The sequence below is a fragment of the Convolutriloba macropyga genome, chromosome 15 (assembly GCF_964194025.1).
Source record: "Convolutriloba macropyga chromosome 15, txConMacr16.3, whole genome shotgun sequence".
In the NCBI taxonomy this organism is placed as follows: domain Eukaryota; kingdom Metazoa; phylum Xenacoelomorpha; order Acoela; family Convolutidae; genus Convolutriloba; species Convolutriloba macropyga.
Window position 1 is genome coordinate 33,431,036 of NC_134482.1, and position 18,544 is coordinate 33,449,579.

At 35.1% G+C, this 18,544-nt stretch overlaps 1 protein-coding gene across 1 annotated transcript in view; it reads right to left on the minus strand.

The window, feature by feature from the left end:
• Nucleotides 1–1,596: 1,596 nt before the first annotated feature.
• The window catches only part of LOC142354311 (carbohydrate sulfotransferase 5-like), a 34,007-nt gene continuing 17,059 nt past the window's right edge, over nt 1,597–18,544 (minus strand). Inside the window, exons 4-5 of the mRNA XM_075406579.1 lie at nt 2,358–2,492; nt 1,597–1,991 (exon numbers count right to left, since the gene is read on the minus strand). Coding sequence (XP_075262694.1) covers nt 1,654–1,991; nt 2,358–2,492 — 473 coding nt within the window. The 3' untranslated portion in view covers nt 1,597–1,653. The remainder of the gene's footprint in view (nt 1,992–2,357; nt 2,493–18,544) is intronic.

Sequence of the window (18,544 nt, forward strand, 5' to 3'; positions counted from 1 at the left end):
ATCGGTTGTGAACCAAGATTTTCCCGGTGAATGATGAATTTACGCAGAAAAAAGTCACTTCACATTAACAAAAAACTAAGATAAGATTTGTTAGGAGCTAGGATTTAGAATCAAACGCGCTCAGAGCTGAACGAGAAAAAATGAGAATCAGAGCCGAATGCCTAAATTTGATTCTCCAAATAGTCTGATTAGTATAGATTGGATAAAATAAATGTAACAAATGGCAAAATAAATCAGTCAATTTACGGACTATGGCCAGACTTGCGACCACGGGTAGACCTTCGTTGCGCTATTTTGTAAATACATTTTTCTCAAAAAATTGCCGTTAAAGCACGAGTTTAAGATCAACCCATCAGAGCACGGGAAAGATTCGGCTTTAAATCTCATTTTATGCCATTCTGCTCTGCGCCCGTTCGGCTCTACCGGCGTCCTCCTACGAGCATTGATTAAAAATTATATAACGATTATAAAATTAAAACAAAAATTCTCTCATAGCCAGGGTTTTCCTTATCTTCTTTGAGCCACCCACGTTGAGGTCTTTGCTCGTACGCATTTATAACGCAGTTTTCTATTGAGCGACCTGAGTAATGTGGTGATCGGTGTGTTCTAACGCGGCTTCGGAATAACCCATGGAAAAAAAAACGTTTAAGATTAAGTAGGAAAAAACCTCAAGGAAAAATGCCGCAACAGAAATAAACCCTCACTTGACTATTGCGCATTTGGCCATGTGCCTTACTGGCCCGTGGGAGTTGATATAAATCTATCACAACCGGACAAATTATCGCGACCGGAATTCAACTTTAATACGGGGGTTTTGTCGGGACTTTTTCCTACACCCCTTCTAACGTACACAGGCGAGGAATTTTTGTAACCAAAACATAAACGCGCCATGGTCGAGCTAAAGTCTGTTTCGCAGAATAGCCAATTTTTCCCAAAGATTTATTCCAACGATATAGACGAGCCACCTTCTTGCCCTCGAGCTGTCTTTTTTAATCATTCCCAGTTTTTCATAATTTGAACGCGCTTAAGTTTGTATCTGTCGTCTTGACGCGTCCTTCTATCTGGACATTTGAATGAGAAGATGAACGCACCAAATCTTTGATCAAACCAAAGACAGTATCTTAGCTCTTTTCGGAGTGCCTGGTTATTTTCATAGTAAAAAAGGCCCGGATTGGTATTGTGATGTGTGACTGTGAACGAGTACTTCTACCTGGGTATTGACATTTGATAGTTTACGTGATAGTTGGGCATTATCAAGTGACCTCATTTTCCTACAAAGTACAAGACTGATCTCCATATCTAGAGCAACTGCTTTTATGTACTTGAACTAGTCTCACTAGCTAGTCTAGACTAGATGCTATTGTCTAATCATTAAGTTAAAATGTGCCCTAGAAAGACCTGTAATGTAGCACTCATTTTAATACTTTATTATATTACTCAAGCTCCGGTCGTAAAAAATTACCCATTTCATCGTTTTACACTCAAAGATCAAAAACTTTTTTCAATGTTCTTAAGCTAAAGTCGTCTTTCAACGCTTTCAACGTCTAGCTAAAGTTTATAACACAAATTTTTAAAAGGTTTGAATTATAAGTAGCATGTCACACTGATATCATATAATACCAATAATAATAGTTTATAACATTGTCATAACCATTAATAATCTCGCAAATGCTTCGTTCTTTCACCGATTGTTTCAATTAACTGTTTACAACTTTCTGTACTTTCCATATTATCAATAACTTCCTTGGGAAGTTCATTTTTCCACCTGTTCAGGTTGTAAGACGCATTTCTAGCCGATGTTGGTCTAAATCCACCCCCAATTTTCCTGTCAGCGTGAGTCAAGTGAAAAAATTTATCAAGCGTTGAATCGTACAGTTGAATATTAGCAAATAAGTGGAGCTTTTTGATAACATTAATCTGGTCCAGAATGATTTCATCGTATGTCAGTCGCAATATCCGGTCAGATCCAAATTCTTGTACAAATTTGTCGCCTGAAGAATATTCACAATATTACTAAACAAAGCAAAAAGCAATAACTGGAAATAAAGACAATTTTTCTGAAAATCAACTGAGTTTTGTCTCACCCTCCAGCTGGAGTTTGAGATATTTTCAATAAATGGACCTCAAAAACTAAATATTAATAGAGAATACAAAACACAAAATCTAAATAATAGACTGCTAATAAAGCAATTTGTGAATTTTAAATTTGAACGAGAGATAAAGAGAGATAATTATTTTAGGTATCGTTGATATCTCAGTTCTCTGCAACCCCTTCGGTATATTTGGTTTTTTAAACGTTTTGATCAAATTTGAACTTTTGTACTTTTCCGGCCTCAAACAAAATTGTTAGAACTAACTTTCTTGAACATCTTGCCAGACCCTGTCACATACTCTATCTGTGCCCAGTATGCCCCTCTGCGCACTGTGCGGCATGTTCCTCCTAGACAACTCGACTGCCCTCGGATCCCGAATCAGATGTATCAACTTCACTCCTAAACAATCCAAACAACCCTGACCACTAGTTAAAATCTTGTCAGACAAAACCGGGTCGAGGAACTTTCTGAAATTTATGTTAAAATGCACTGAAGGAGGCTGATTTTTTAAAGTAAGGCGCTGAAAATTCTGTCAATTTGGGCATTTGATCTCTAGCACAATTGAGCATATTTCACAGCTGGTTATCGGATCTGAAAGACAAAACGCAAATATAAGATTTGCCTTGGTGAACGATAAGGGTTGATAACTTGATGAAGCCGGAATAGAAGTCTTCTTTTTCAAACTGCGCTTTGGTTACAAGAAAAACCTAAGGAAGCTCAACGTGTGCTTGCTCATAATTTTCTCACGGCTGTTATTGTCAGACTCAGCTCAATGTCTCACAAAATACAGAGTAGAAAAATGAGTAAGATTTTGAAGCAAAAAATAACCTAAACTTGCAGTTTTGGACTCAAATTTTGATGTATTTTTAAATATTGACTGCATCGGTGACAGCCCAAAGTTTTTCATTGGTCCGACCCTCCCAGAGGGAGTGGGGGGGGGAAGCTAAATGCTCGACTGTTTTTTTTTTGTTCAGTCTATTTTGTCCAATCGAAATATTTATCGTGGAGAGCTTTGAGTGGTATCACTAGAAAGCCCGTCCAGTGTAGAGTTTAAATTATGAAACTATGCATTTTTTCGAGGACTCATCGGGGCTTACGTTTTTGCGAAAAATTTCATTTTTCACACTGATTTTGTTCACATTTTCGTCTTTTTAATTATTTTTTTAATGCTTCCCCCATTATGCTTTTATTTTTAATATTTCCGGTCTTTAATAACCCTGAAGCGATATCACGGATATAATTAAATCATCATGGTTTTCAAATTAAAAGAAGTTTGGATTTGGATGTAAATTTTTCGGTTTTGAGATCAACTTTTTACAATCCATGAATTGGATTGTTTTGGTGCTCTGTCTTTTTACAATTCAACGAATTTGAAGTGTATTTCAAGAGATCTGTATTTAGCTGTATTTCTTAAGATCTCTTCATACTTTTTCATGATTTTTGAAGTCAAATTGGAGTAGTGATTTTGGTCACGCCGAAACGGGAAGCGGGGCAAAAAAGCGAGTGGTTTTGCGGCGTGAAATTTTTTCGCTCTTATTTAACTAGTGGTTATTTTGTTTACATGCGGCAATTTCACTTTGATTTATACTGTTTTTTCTATTTTTTGTATCGAATTTTATTCTAGTGCTATTTACAAATATATTCATAGTTCATTACAGGCCTAGGTTTTGTTTGAACCAAATTTCCATTTCTCGCTAGTGGTCTTTTTGTTCACATGTGGCATTTTGACATTGATTTTTTAAAAATCTTTTTATCTGATTCTTTTTAGAAATAGTTTTCCCAATTCACTCATAGTCATGTTTAGGTCTATTTTTTTGCTTATTCAAAGAAAATTGTTTGACTTTTACGCCAGGACTTGTCCTGCTATGTCTTTTTTGTAAGGGGTTTTCACACCTCTTTTTCATGACTTTGAGCATCCAAAACAAGATAAACAGTTAAATGAAGGGAATCAATTTTCATTACAGGCTCACAGTGGTGTTTAGATGTCCTTCAAGTGCTTAGAGTGGTGAATTTACTCAGCAGGCCGCAATTCAATGTTTAAAGGTCATTTTTGGGAGTTTTTGAGCCCAAGATATTTTCGCGTTTTTTCGTCGTTTTTCGTCGCTTTTGCAATTTTTCGCGTTTCTTCGTCGTTTTTCGAATTTTTGTTGGACCAGTCTAAAAATGAGGTTTGTAGACGTTGATAGAGGTGCAGGAGAGACGCAATTACTTTTTATAACCATTTTAAGAGCTATATGTTTTGGTACTCCAAACATAAACACGCAATTTTTTACAAAAAATTACAGTTTATTCAAGTTTTTGAAAAATTGTTTAGTTTTTTTTTTTTAGTTTTTTTGGCCTTCAGTGGCAAGCAATCTCCTCTAGTGGGTTGCGTCATAGTTACAATAGGTTACTGCATAGTTACTTGTGGTAATGGAATGGTTTTCAACATTTTGACATCACGAATATTATCAGTTTTTCGATAACACATGCTTTTTTTCAAATTTTTTAACATTTTTTATTGTTTATGTTTTCGAAGCACCAGGAACTATAGAACCTCCTCTAGGGTTCAATAATAGCTAACAAGAAAATTTTGAGTTGCCATGGAATGGTTTTTAAAACTTTAACATCACAAATTATAGCCATTTTATTCGATAAAACTTGCACTTTTTTCAAGTTTTTCAATAATTTGTGTAATCTTTCAGGTTTCTCAAGCTTCAAAAAATTTTCTTTGATAATAGATTACTGCATAGTTTTTGGTGGCAACAAAAGATATTCTGACCTTTTAATTTTACAACAATTAATAACTTTTTGATAAAATTTGCAATTTTCAATTATTCTTAAAAATTTGTGATTTGTTCAGTTTTTTTTGCCTCAGCGCCAAGCAATTTCCTTTAGGGTTTGATAATATGTTACTGTTTGGTTGCTAGGGCCTATGGAAGGGTTCTAAAATTTTTTGATAGCAAGAAATTTTGCAAAATTTTGATAATTTTTTTTTCAAATTTTCTGAAATTTTTTAGCGTGTTCCAAATTTATCGATCATTGTGAGCCAGTGAAACTATTTAAGGCTTAAAATAGGGATACTGGATAATCACTAGATACAATTAAATGGTTCTAAAGATTTTAAAATGACGAGTTTTAGCAAGATGTTGTTAAATTTTTGAATTATTTTTAAATTCTTTGAAATTTTTGGTCATTCTCTGAGTTGACGATCGTTGCTGGCGAACGAATTTTTTTGATTTGCAGATATGTTACCTGAAAAAACTCCATGACAAAAAACTATTTTGAATTTTTTTCTGCAAAACTTAAAAATTCAAATTTTACAATTTTGAGTTTTTTTAAACATTTATCAAATTTCTCTAGTTTATTTACCTTTAGTGGTAAATAGAACTCTTTCGAGGCCTCTCCTTGAGTAAATGAATATTTTGAACTGTATCACAATTGGCCCTCAGGGTAAAAAACTCAAGAGTTTTAGCAAGGAGTAATTTTTGTTTAGTGTTTGTTTATTTTAGTTTCTCAACTACAATTTTGTGTATCCATTTTGGAATAGTCAAATCCAAAAACGATTGCATTGAAGCATTGTCTTTGTATATACAATTTTCAATGTCAGTTGCTAACAGGATTGATTTCAAATCCAAGATTACTTAACGGCAAATCTCATCTACATGCAAGTGAAGCTCAATGAGCATGAATTATAATTTCACTGAATAGCTCATGGTTTTCATGGCTTCAAAAATTTAATCACCTAAAACCTTTTTTGAAACTATGAGTTCTGCAGTGTTGGGAAATTGTAGTCGAAAATATCTCACTAAATTCAACTGAAATTGGCTTCCTAAAAAATGAAAATTAATCAAATCTAAATTTTTTTCTTGAAAGCTTTGGTTGCTTTGGTTTTCATAAACAATTGTTTTCAAATAAAGAAGGATTAAAAATGAGAAATTTGTTACTTTTTTAAATCTTGTTTCTGTCATAAGATTGCTTCGTCTCAGTAAGAAGAAATGGTAACTTCCTCCATGGCAATAAAGTTAAGTTGGCTTTGCTGCTTTTTTAAGTACGGGGTTTTTATGTTTTTGATACTGCGTGTTTCAACATTTTTTTTTTATTTTTGACAATTACCCGTTTTTGAAACTTTATCGTGTTGTCTTGTCACACTGAAAGCAACCGTGAGAGATAAAATAATATATTGATGGCGCAAAAAACAACAGCTGAACAATTTTTTTTAGAGAATAGATTATAGATTCAACGGCTTCAAAGAAGCTTTATCAAAAAATAAAGTGAAATTTTGATCATTTTTTTCCGTTTTTATGCAATCCTATGAGGAACTTTAGAACAAATTGAGCTCTCGATTGCTTCCAATGGAGATATAGTTGAGCGTACGGCAAGATTTTAATTGTTACCTAATAATTTCTTGATTTTGAAGTCATTTGTTTTGAAAATTCATATCACATTTTTATTTTTACTTTTCCCAGTTTCTTTTTTTTTGTTTATTTGTTACCTAATCTCAGTTTTTTTCTAAAGAAGTAGGGTTTATCTTGATTTGTTATCAATCTATGTAATTTAGGCTTTGGTTTATTTATTGAGTACTTTTTAAAAACGAACATTGAATATTGTTCGTAATTTATGGTTGTCTTCCCTTTCTGAGTTTGTTGTTTGTATTGTCTTGTAGTCTCGTTACTGGCAGGTTTCATTGGAAATTTAATGCAACATTTTTGAAAAAATTCCTTTTGTTTTTCTTTTTTTCATTCTCTTACACCAATAAACGTGAAAGAAAAAATTTAAAATGTTAGCTTATTCATCAATTATCCAGATATCAAAACAGGGGACATCTAAAAACAGAACCAATACCAGTGCAATAGAATATTCTATGAGTTGTCTAACAAGGGAAAAACAGTGAATCAACAGCACACATTTTTCAATCTCTAAAAAATATACCTAAAAGTGCATTCCCTGAAATATTACGTTCCAATAACAGCATAGGAATCAGAGGAGAAGTAAAACTTGGAAACCCATTGTCTCATGAAAATTTTGATAAAAATTTCAAAAGTTGGTGAATTACTTGGCCCAAGTTATCTAACCAAAAATTAAGGAATGACAAGTCCGTGACATAGTGATATTTATATGCTTGTGAGTAGAAAATTCGAATTGTTTAAATTAAGCTATGCAATTAATTTAAAATGTTATCCTTTAAGACATGCATTGATTTTTTGTGATAATTTGTGGCTTATGTCAATGAAAATGTTAACTTTTGCTAAATTTTTTAACTTCAGATATAACAAATAACCGATTAATATCGGACGATTTAGGTTAAAAACTACGTACCATCGTTCCCTCATTATTCAAATATTATGATATTGCCTCCCATCTCCAAAACACATTTCCACTTTCGAACCGATGAATTTGAAAATTCCCATGGGCTGAAATGCTGACACTAAATTTTTTGAAGGTGCTATTCTGAAATGCTACAACCTGAATGATACACATTTTTTCAATGATGCTGCTGAAATTCAGTGGTTGAAAATATGCATCTTCAGTGCACATTTTGAACGATTGACAAATTTCATGTAGAATGGAAAATATGCTGGGTGTTGTTAGAAAACTTTTTAAGAGCCCAGATTCTCTATAGTTCTATCGTTGTTGTTTTCATTGTTTTAATTATATTCGAACAACTAAAATGAACATTTTTGGTATATCTATGCGCTGATTTGGACTGTTTTTTTGTAGCTAAATGGAACTACTATCTCTCCCAAACCAAGTTCGTCGCAATTATTTATTGCTCTCCAATAAAATTTTCAGCAGTTATACTAGTTCTGTGATCTTACTGTGCAATTGTTTGCTTGATCAATTTTTCGTCTAACATTTTTAACTTTTCGTCCTCAAAAACGGTATAAACATTTCAAGCTTGGAGAGCATTAAGTGGCTGATAAGTTCCCTCTGATCCCTACACCTTACTAATCCTTAAGTATGTAATTCACAGATACTGTTTTGAGGTGACATTTTTATATTGTGAAGGGTGGCTCTTGTTCTTAAAATTGTGACCCCATCAGTTACGCTCTCCCCACTGACCCCTTGTTGTCCAGTCCTCTCAACCATACCCCAACCACATCGCTTTACATCCCCCCCCACGCTTGAATAACACCCACCCCCCTCCGCCCTCCAAAAACTAATGATAGCATTCCTAAGCCCCAACTGTCTACTGTCTACGAACCAAAGCCAACCGGTCGTTTGAGCTTGATTCGCGCGACGCTAGTCGGTTAAGTTTTTGTTCTTAAATTATTAAAAAATCATTTCATGAATCAAAAAAAGCATTGTAATATAAATTGTTTCCTATATTTTACAAGATCTTTCATCCGAAGGGCCAATAAGGATTGGCTTCATTGTGATCGGACACTCTAATCACTAGATTTTGGCTATCAAATATCGAGCAGTTATCATATTTTAATTCTTATTTTTGGTTAGAAGTTTCCACAAAATTGAGACTATTAAAGCGTATACTGCTCTAGAATGGCTGCTCAGCCACCGGATTCCCTCCGAGCTATACCTGAGTATCCCGTTTTTCAGTTCGGAAAATTAGAAGGGACCACAACAGAAGTAGTACATGCTAGAGTCATGCACCTAATACAGGGGGGGGGGGGGACATTTCCAAAAACTTCTGCCATGGGTGGGATTCGAACCCGGGTCTAGTGCGTGGGAAGCGGATCTCATACCATTGGACCAAAGGTGTATACAATCTTAGTTTTATGTAAGCTTTAATGTAAGCTTCAATGTAAGCTTAGTTTTACAAGCTAAATGGGTTGTTAGTACATATGTGATAACTTTACACAATTGTATCCTCATATTCATATTCGACCAATAGTAGATGTAGCCTTAGTAGGCTACTTGAGACAATACTTCATTTAGTTCACTTTACAATAGCAAGCGTGTAGTCTGTAAGAAGCTAGACAGTACAGCGTGGTTATAATAATTCTGTTTACTTTAAAACAAAAGCGTATTATTAAAGTACGCATTTTTAGATTAATAATTACTCTCTCTCAACTGACTAAGAATGTCAGGACAAATTTTGTATTCAGTTTTTCTTTTGTTTCAGAGAAAACGCTCATAAATATTTTTTACCTGGACAGAATAATTTCAAAATTTGTTTATTTGGATTTTGTTTAATGTACAGTTTCCAGGACAACATCAAAGCAATTTTTATCCAATCCAAAGACACCTGCCAGACGATAAAACCGGGCACATTAATTATGCCTATTAAAGTTGAACAGCAATTTAAGTTTTGCTCATTGTTCCTGTTTCATTCTTTCAAAATTGTTGTTACGGTGACGGTAATCTCACCCGAAAACTTTCATTTTTAAGAGGATTCTACGTTCGCTCCAGAGCTATCAAGAAGTTGACAAATTTTTTGAAAGTTTTGAGAGAAATTGTACAAAATTTTTCTAAGGTATTTCAATAGACATCCTAATTGGTGAAACGTTAGCAGACATGAAAAACCACAAGAGAAGACAGAACATACAGAAATTCGATCTGAACACGGCTTTTGAATTTTTGGGAAAACTATAACACTTTGTCAACTGCTTGATCATAGTACGACTAGGTGAAATCATGGCAACTATGAAGAATGGGAATGGACAATCCGACGTTTCGTCTTCATCAGCTGATAGATTCGCAGCTGTGGATTCAGACAAACGTGAGTTGTACATTTTGTATGGTCATTCTGCTTTTCTTTGCGTTCTAAGTTTTCAAGCCGTTCTAATATCGAAAATGGTCACAGTGTAAGTATAAACAGGACTTACAGTGCGCTTTTTTGAGTAAGGCTGTTACAATTTTAGCTGCTTCATACTGTAATTGTACTTTATTTATGTCAAAGAATCGAACTCAGATGAACCATGTGGGCTCAATAGTGTAAATGATTTGTCGGATCCAAGTGGAGAGTGCTTTGCTTGCGTTCTGGGCTATGAAAGGACTATCATCGAATTGCAGAAAGAGCTTGATAGAGTGAAGCAACAAAACACTGAAGCGCAGTTTCATGTTCAACGTCTGAATGATCAAATGTGGCAATTGAAAGATTGCTTCGACAGAGCAATTGAGAAGAGGGACGCATATCGTGCAGCATTTGATCGCATAGTGGTACAAAGCAATAAAAACCGGCGACGGTCGAACCACAGACGGACCTACTTGAAGACACGTCTGGCTAAAGAAGAAGCTTTAAGACTTCTCAAAAACATAAAATAGCTGCTTTGAAGGAATGCTTCTATGTGTTCTGCTTTTGTAACATTACAAATAATGCTCGGAAATTTACTTCATTCGTTTGTTATTTTGATCTTCAGGTGTTTACATATTTTGTTTGACTTCTACAATTACTTTTTTAAAAAATATAACCATGGTTACCTAAGGAGGTTTTAACTTGTAAATATCAAAAGTATTGGTAAAAAATAACTTGTGTATTGGATCTTAAGCTACCTACTGGTTACCTAAGGAGGTTTTAACTTGTACATCGAAAGAGTATTGGTGAAAAATAACTTGTGCCTTGGATCCTAAGCTACCTAGTGGTTACCTAAGCGAGTTTTAACTTGCACATATAAAGAGTATTGGTGAAAAATAACTTGTGCATTGGATCCTAAGCTACCTAGTGGTTACCTAAGCGAGTTTTAACTTGCACATATAAAGAGTATTGGTGAAAAATAACTTGTGTGTTGGATCCTAAGCCAACTGCTGGTTACCTAAGCGAGTTTTAACTTGTACATATCAGGGGTATTGGTGAAAAATAACTTGTGTATTGGATCTTAAGCTACCTACTGGTTACCTAAGGAGGTTTTAACTTGTACATCGAAAGAGTATTGGTGAAAATTAACTTGTATTGGATCCTAAGCTACCTAGTGGTTACCTAAGCGAGTTTTAACTTGCACATATAAAAAGTATTGGTGAAAAATAACTTGTGTATTGGATCCTAAGCTATCTACTGGTTACCCCAGCGAGTTTTAACTTGTACATATCAAGAGTATTGGTGAAAAATAACTTGTGTATTGGATCCTTAGCTACCTAGTGGATACCTAAGCGAGTTTTAACTTGTACATATCAGGGGTATTGGTGAAAAATAACTTGTGTATTGGATCCTTAGCTACCTAGTGGATACCTAAGCGAGTTTTAACTTGTACATATCAGGGGTATTGGTGAAAAATAACTTGTGTATTGGATCCTAAGCTACCTGCTGGTTACCTAAGCGAGTTTTAACTTGTACATATTAAGGGTATTGGTGACATTTTTCTGGCTGAACAAAGTAGTGTGGAGAGCAAAAGGGAGTACAAAGCGGAGAGCAAGGTGGAGAGCAACGAGGAGAGCCAGTTGGAAACCGACTACAGAAAAGGAATAATTCAGTTAGTCCTTTTAATTTTTACTTTTTGACCAGTTTTTGGGTTTTTTATTTCAAAACTCTCCTCTTTGTCTCATGACATTTTAGTTAATCACCAATTTCTGATGTTGCTCACCTTTATATTTTTGTTTGTTGATAAATTCTATATATTGGGAATTAATTTTAATATCTTGTCTGGAGTACAAAGCATTGAGATAAACAGTCTGAAGAGTAGCAGGAACTGTACTCGCTTGACGTCAGTAAACTCCTTGCCTTCTTAACTTTGGCAACCCCAATGATTGAGAAGCGGACCTTGCTGGTTTAGAGAAACCCCATTGCGAAAATTAGACGGCACCAGTTCACAAACTTTTAACACGCACCACCATTCACAAACACTCACTGAGTTCACTTAGACACTTAGATCAGTTGTAGGGTAGATTATGACAGATTGCTACAATCGACACAGATGATCTACGGAGGTAACTATGAACATATTCCTAATTTTTTCGAGACAAAGAGGAATTTTTGTTTGGTAATATATACATCAGCTACTTTTTTCATTTTCATCTGATAGCGCGGAAGCTTTTTAAACGCTTATACTATAGATTGAAGGCACTGAGGATAAAAATGACTTAGATATAAATTGATCAACTGCTTATGGGGGAGCTTTTAAAAGACTTATACTATGGATTGAAGGTACTGAGGATAAAATTGACTTAGATAAAAATTGATCAACTGCTTATATGGGAGCTTTTAAAAGACTTATACTATGGATTGAAGGTACTGAGGATGAAAATGACTTAGATATAAATTGATCAACTGCTTATGGGGGAGCTTTTAAAAGACTTATACAATGGATTGAAGGTAATGAGGACAAAAATGACTTAGTTATTAATTGATCAACCGCTTATGGGGGAGCTTTTAAAAGACTTATACTATGGATTGAAGGTACTGAGGATAAAATTGACTTAGATGTAAATTGATCAACTGCTTATATGGGAGCTTTTAAAAGACTTATACTATGGATTGAAGGTACTGAGGATGAAAATGACTTAGATATAAATTGATCAACTGCTTATGGGGGAGCTTTTAAAAGACTTATACTATGGATTGAAGGTACTGAGGATAAAATTGACTTAGATATAAATTGATCAACTGCTTATATGGGAGCTTTTAAAAGACTTATACTATGGATTGAAGGTACTGAGGACAAAAATGACTTAGTTATTAATTGATCAACTGCTTATGGGGGAGCTTTTAAAAGACTTATACTATGGATTGAAGGTACTGAGGATAAAAATGACTTAGATATAAATTGATCAGCTACTAGTATGGGAGCTTTTAAAAGACTTATACTATGGATTGAAGGCACTGAGGTTAAAAAAGACTTTGTTATTAATTGATCAGCTGCTTATATGGGAGCTTTTAAAAGACTTATACTATGGATTGAAGGTACTGAGGATGAAAATGACTTAGATATAAATTGATCAACCGCTTATGGGGGAGCTTTTAAAAGACTTATACTATGGATTGAAGGTACTGAGGATAAAAAAGACTTAGATATAAATTGATCAACTGCTTATGGGGGAGCTTTTAAAATACTCATACTATGGATTGAAGGTACTGAGGATAAAAATGACTTAGATATAAATTGATCAACTGCTTATATGGGAGCTTTTAAAAGACTTATAATATGGATTGAAGGCCTTGAGGTTAAAAAAGACTTAGTTATTAATTGATCAGCTGCTTATATGGGAGCTTTTAAAAGACTTATACTATGGATTGAAGGTACTGAGGATGAAAATGACTTAGATATAAATTGATCAACCGCTTATGGGGGAGCTTTTAAAAGACTTATACTATGGATTGAAGGTACTGAGGATAAAAAAGACTTAGATATAAATTGATCAACTGCTCATGGGGGAGCTTTTAAAAGACTTATACTATGGATTGAAGGTACTGAGGATAAAATTGACTTAGATATAAATTGATCAACTGCTTATATGGGAGCTTTTAAAAGACTTATACTATGGATTGAAGGCACTGAGGTTAAAAAAGACTTAGTTATTAATTGATCAGCTACTAGTATGGGAGCTTTTAAAAGACTTATACTATGGATTGAAGGTACTGAGGATAAAAATGACTTAGATATAAATTGATCAGCTGCTTATATGGGAGCTTTTAAAAGACTTATACTATGGATTGAAGGCACTGAGGTTAAAAAAGACTTTGTTATTAATTGATCAGCTGCTTATATGGGAGCTTTTAAAAGACATATACTATGGATTGAAGGTACTGAGGACAAAAAAGACTTAGTTATTAATTGATCAACTGCTTATGGGGGAGCTTTTAAAAGACTTATACTATGGATTGAAGGTACTGAGGACAAAAATGACTTAGTTATTAATTGATCAACTGCTTATGGGGGAGCTTTTAAAAGACTTATACTATGGATTGAAGGTACTGAGGATAAAAATGACTTAGATATAAATTGATCAGCTACTAGTATGGGAGCTTTTAAAAGACTTATACTATGGATTGAAGGTACTGAGGATAAAATTGACTTAGATATAAATTGATCAACTGCTTATATGGGAGCTTTTAAAAGACTTATACTATGGATTGAAGGTACTGAGGATGAAAATGACTTTGATATAAATTGATCAACTGCTTATGGGGGAGCTTTTAAAAGACTTATACAATGGATTGAAGGTACTGAGGACAAAAATGACTTAGTTATTAATTGATCAACCGCTTATGGGTGAGCTTTTCAAAGACTTATCCTATGGATTGAAGGTACTGAGGACAAAAAAGACTTAGTTATTAATTGATCAACTGCTTATGGGGGAGCTTTTAAAAGACTTATACTATGGATTGAAGGTACTGAGGACAAAAATGACTTAGTTATTAATTGATCAACTGCTTATGGGGGAGCTTTTAAAAGACTTATACTATGGATTGAAGGTACTGAGGATAAAAATGACTTAGATATAAATTGATCAGCTACTAGTATGGGAGCTTTTAAAAGACTTATACTATGGATTGAAGGCACTGAGGTTAAAAAAGACTTTGTTATTAATTGATCAGCTGCTTATATGGGAGCTTTTAAAAGACTTATACTATGGATTGAAGGTACTGAGGATGAAAATGACTTAGATATAAATTGATCAACCGCTTATGGGGGAGCTTTTAAAAGACTTATACTATGGATTGAAGGTACTGAGGATAAAAAAGACTTAGATATAAATTGATCAACTGCTTATGGGGGAGCTTTTAAAATACTCATACTATGGATTGAAGGTACTGAGGATAAAAATGACTTAGATATAAATTGATCAACTGCTTATATGGGAGCTTTTAAAAGACTTATAATATGGATTGAAGGCACTGAGGTTCAAAAAGACTTAGTTATTAATTGATCAGCTACTAGTATGGGAGCTTTTAAAAGACTTATACTATGGTTTGAAGGTACTGAGGACAAAAATGACTTAGTTATTAATTGATCAACTGCTTATGGGGGAGCTTTTAAAAGACTTATACTATGGATTGAAGGTACTGAGGATAAAAATGACTTAGATATAAATTGATCAACTACTAGTATGGGAGCTTTTAAAAGACTTATACTATGGATTGAAGGCACTGAGGTTAAAAAAGACTTAGTTATTAATTGATCAGCTGCTTATATGGGAGCTTTTAAAAGACTTATACTATGGATTGAAGGTACTGAGGATGAAAATGACTTAGATATAAATTGATCAACCGCTTATGGGGGAGCTTTTAAAAGACTTATACTATGGATTGAAGGTACTGAGGATAAAAAAGACTTAGATATAAATTGATCAACTGCTCATGGGGGAGCTTTTAAAAGACTTATACTATGGATTGAAGGTACTGAGGATAAAATTGACTTAGATATAAATTGATCAACTGCTTATATGGGAGCTTTTAAAAGACTTATACTATGGATTGAAGGCACTGAGGTTAAAAAAGACTTAGTTATTAATTGATCAGCTACTAGTATGGGAGCTTTTAAAAGACTTATACTATGGATTGAAGGTACTGAGGATAAAAATGACTTAGATATAAATTGATCAGCTGCTTATATGGGAGCTTTTAAAAGACTTATACTATGTATTGAAGGTACTGAGGATGAAAATGACTTAGATATAAATTGATCAACTGCTTATGGGGGAGCTTTTAAAAGACTCATACTATGGATTGAATGTACTGAGGATAAAATTGACTTAGATATAAATTGATCAACTGCTTATATGGGAGCTTTTAAAAGACTTATACAATGGATTGAAGGTACTGAGGACAAAAATGACTCAGATATTAAATAATCAACTGCCTATGCGGGACCTTTTAAAAGACTTATACAGTACAATTTTTCTATAACTCGAGTTGGAAAGATTTTTTATTTCCATCAAACGGGGAAAACAAAACACAAGTCACGAAAACTAAAGCAGAGTTATTTCACAGAAATTAATTGTCGTCACTATCAGTGTCAATTTGTACTACTCTCCATTTCTTTATTCTATCTACACTGATAGATTCTTTGTCTGATATCAGCTCCAGCGTTCGTTTTGGGCACTTTTTCGTCCTTTTTGAGGGTCCGGGATGGTTGAAGGGTTGCTCTTGTGTTGAAGAGCTAGTAGAAACATGAATGGGGGATACGGGTCTTAGATCTAGAAGACTAGGCGACGAACCTGATTCAGCAGCCTGATCGTCTATAAAGGAACATCTTTCAATTTCGTCCTCAATCACTTGTTCAGTCAGATTTGCCAAATCTGCAATGTCCGCTTCAATCTCATCGTCGCTGTACGCACGCTGGTTGAAACCTGGATCAGAAGGTGACCAAGATTCCTGTAGCTGTGTGTGCGGAGTCACTGGTGGACTCTGCTCCATAGTCGATTCTGCAAAGTGTACATTGGTCTCTTCTTTATCGCTCGAACCCCAATCAGGATCACAGATCATATTACGCATAAACATTTCCTCTCGCAACGCATGATGGCCATATGGTAGAGTAGTGACTTTATCATGCATAATGTAACGTTTGTCATCATATCCGGACAACGATTTCTTGTTGCAAACAACTGTCATCAACTGATGTTTGCTAGAAGCAATTCTGGTGTTGACAAGTCGGACCGTATCGCCACCAGTAAGCACTTGTTTGTACAGCTCATGGGTCATATTCCTCCTAGCATCTCTGGTGACACCCTTTGCTGATTGCTTCGAGAATCCTGAAAAAGTTTTGTTTTAGCTTTTTGTTTAATGAGTCTTGTTTTTCAACACTTTTAACCTTGTTTCCTGATTTTCAATGCGAAAACAATTTATTACTGGTCATACTTACCATCTGAGAGTTTGATGGAGTAAAGTTTTGTTTTGAGCCCCACAAATTCCGAGATGAGTTTGCCTCCCATTTCATCTTTAAACTTTAAAGTTACTCGTGCATTGCTGCCGTCGTATAGCTCATGTTCCGCGGGAAGGTTGGAGAAATCGAAGAGGTCCTTGATAGCTGGTTTTTTCTGCAAGTCGGCATAGAAATCGTTCGACCTGATTTCATAGACAAAGGAGTCGGTGTCCGAATACAACAAGTTACAAATGAAGTGCTTTTTCATGGTATTGTAGTGAAAGTCGAACATGAATTTCTTGGCTAGATCCAGAATGCATGCACCAACAATTGTTGGTTTGTCCCACACAATTTCTGTTTGATTCAAGCTTACAGTTGCAAGATCTTCTCCAATGATTTTGAACGACTTGAGCTCTGGAACGCTAGTCCACTTGAGAGCTTCTTCCTCACTGCGGACCAGTTTCAATTTAATGCGGTTTCTTTTCCCTTCACAAGTTTTACCGAACGCGCTGTTCACCATTAGTTTGTAAAAATTCTCTTCGAATTTGTTTTTTGCTTCCTTCCGTTTCTGTGTGTTGAGTTTCACATAAGGAGCCAACCACTTCGACTGATTAAAAGCTAGCGCTCGATGTAGCTTTTCTACTTTCATTCCTAACTGTACATATAGCTTCAGCGTTTGATAATGTAATATGTAATTTTTTTTTGGAAATAGCGTCTGAATCAGTTTATTGGTTGAGGGAGGCGCGTTCATTTTCATATCACATAGGAGTTCTTCTTGATAATCGCCTAGCCAGCATGATTCAACTTTTTGTTTCATTGGCGCTAGGGGAAAATCTGAGTGTAGATCATGAAGCTCATCTGGATAAGACAAGTCGACTTCTACTATGTACCCAACGCTGCTTTCATCTGAAGTGTCAAGCACTTTCTGGATAAATTGGGGCTCAATTTCAGGCTCCCATTTTTGGTCTGTGAATTCAAAGTCGTTGAGAGGCAAAGGAAATTTTTCCATTATTCCCCCATACAGGTTGTTTGCGTCAATCATAACTATGAATGTTGAAGGCTGCTTCGGATCAAAGTTCGGAAGATATTTGTTGTTGGCAACTGCGAGTCTCTTATTATAAATGGAGCTAACTCCACCACGAATGAGCCCCTCAACCATATCCAATTGCTCTCTCTCTCTCTGTTAGAAGCTCAAGGGGTGCTTTGCATATTTTCAGCATAGCATCACCTGATAGATTTGAGGCTGTATAATACTGACAACAGTCAAGTCCGTAAGTCTGGTAGCATACCTTGCGGAAGCATAGTACGACTGAAGCCAAGAGAAAGACGTCCATTTTCAGGTACAGGTTATAATACTCGCCAATTGTTTTACATTTGAAGGTTTCAAAAACGGTTAGCGCGTGCTTGTATTCATCCTCTGTTACGCTCACATCGTACTGTTGAAGACTGTTTGTCCACTTTTCTCTTGGTGGTAATCGAGCCTCTCCTAGCTTTGAAAAACTTTCGATGTAGTTGTAAGGGAAGTGCCCTTTCTGCTTTAACATGTCTACAGAAGATTTTGGCCAGTCGCTGAAGTAGTTTTCGAGATGGATGAACTCGTTTGCTGGAAGATTTTTGACGAGAGCGTCTAACGATGAGTGCATAAATCGGAAGGAGTCGAGCAGTCTTATATGCTCATACACTGGTTTGTCAACTCCGTTCTTATTAGGACGCATTTTAATCAGGACTCCAATTTCCAAGGCTATGAATTTCTCATCAGTGCTTGGAATGATTGAA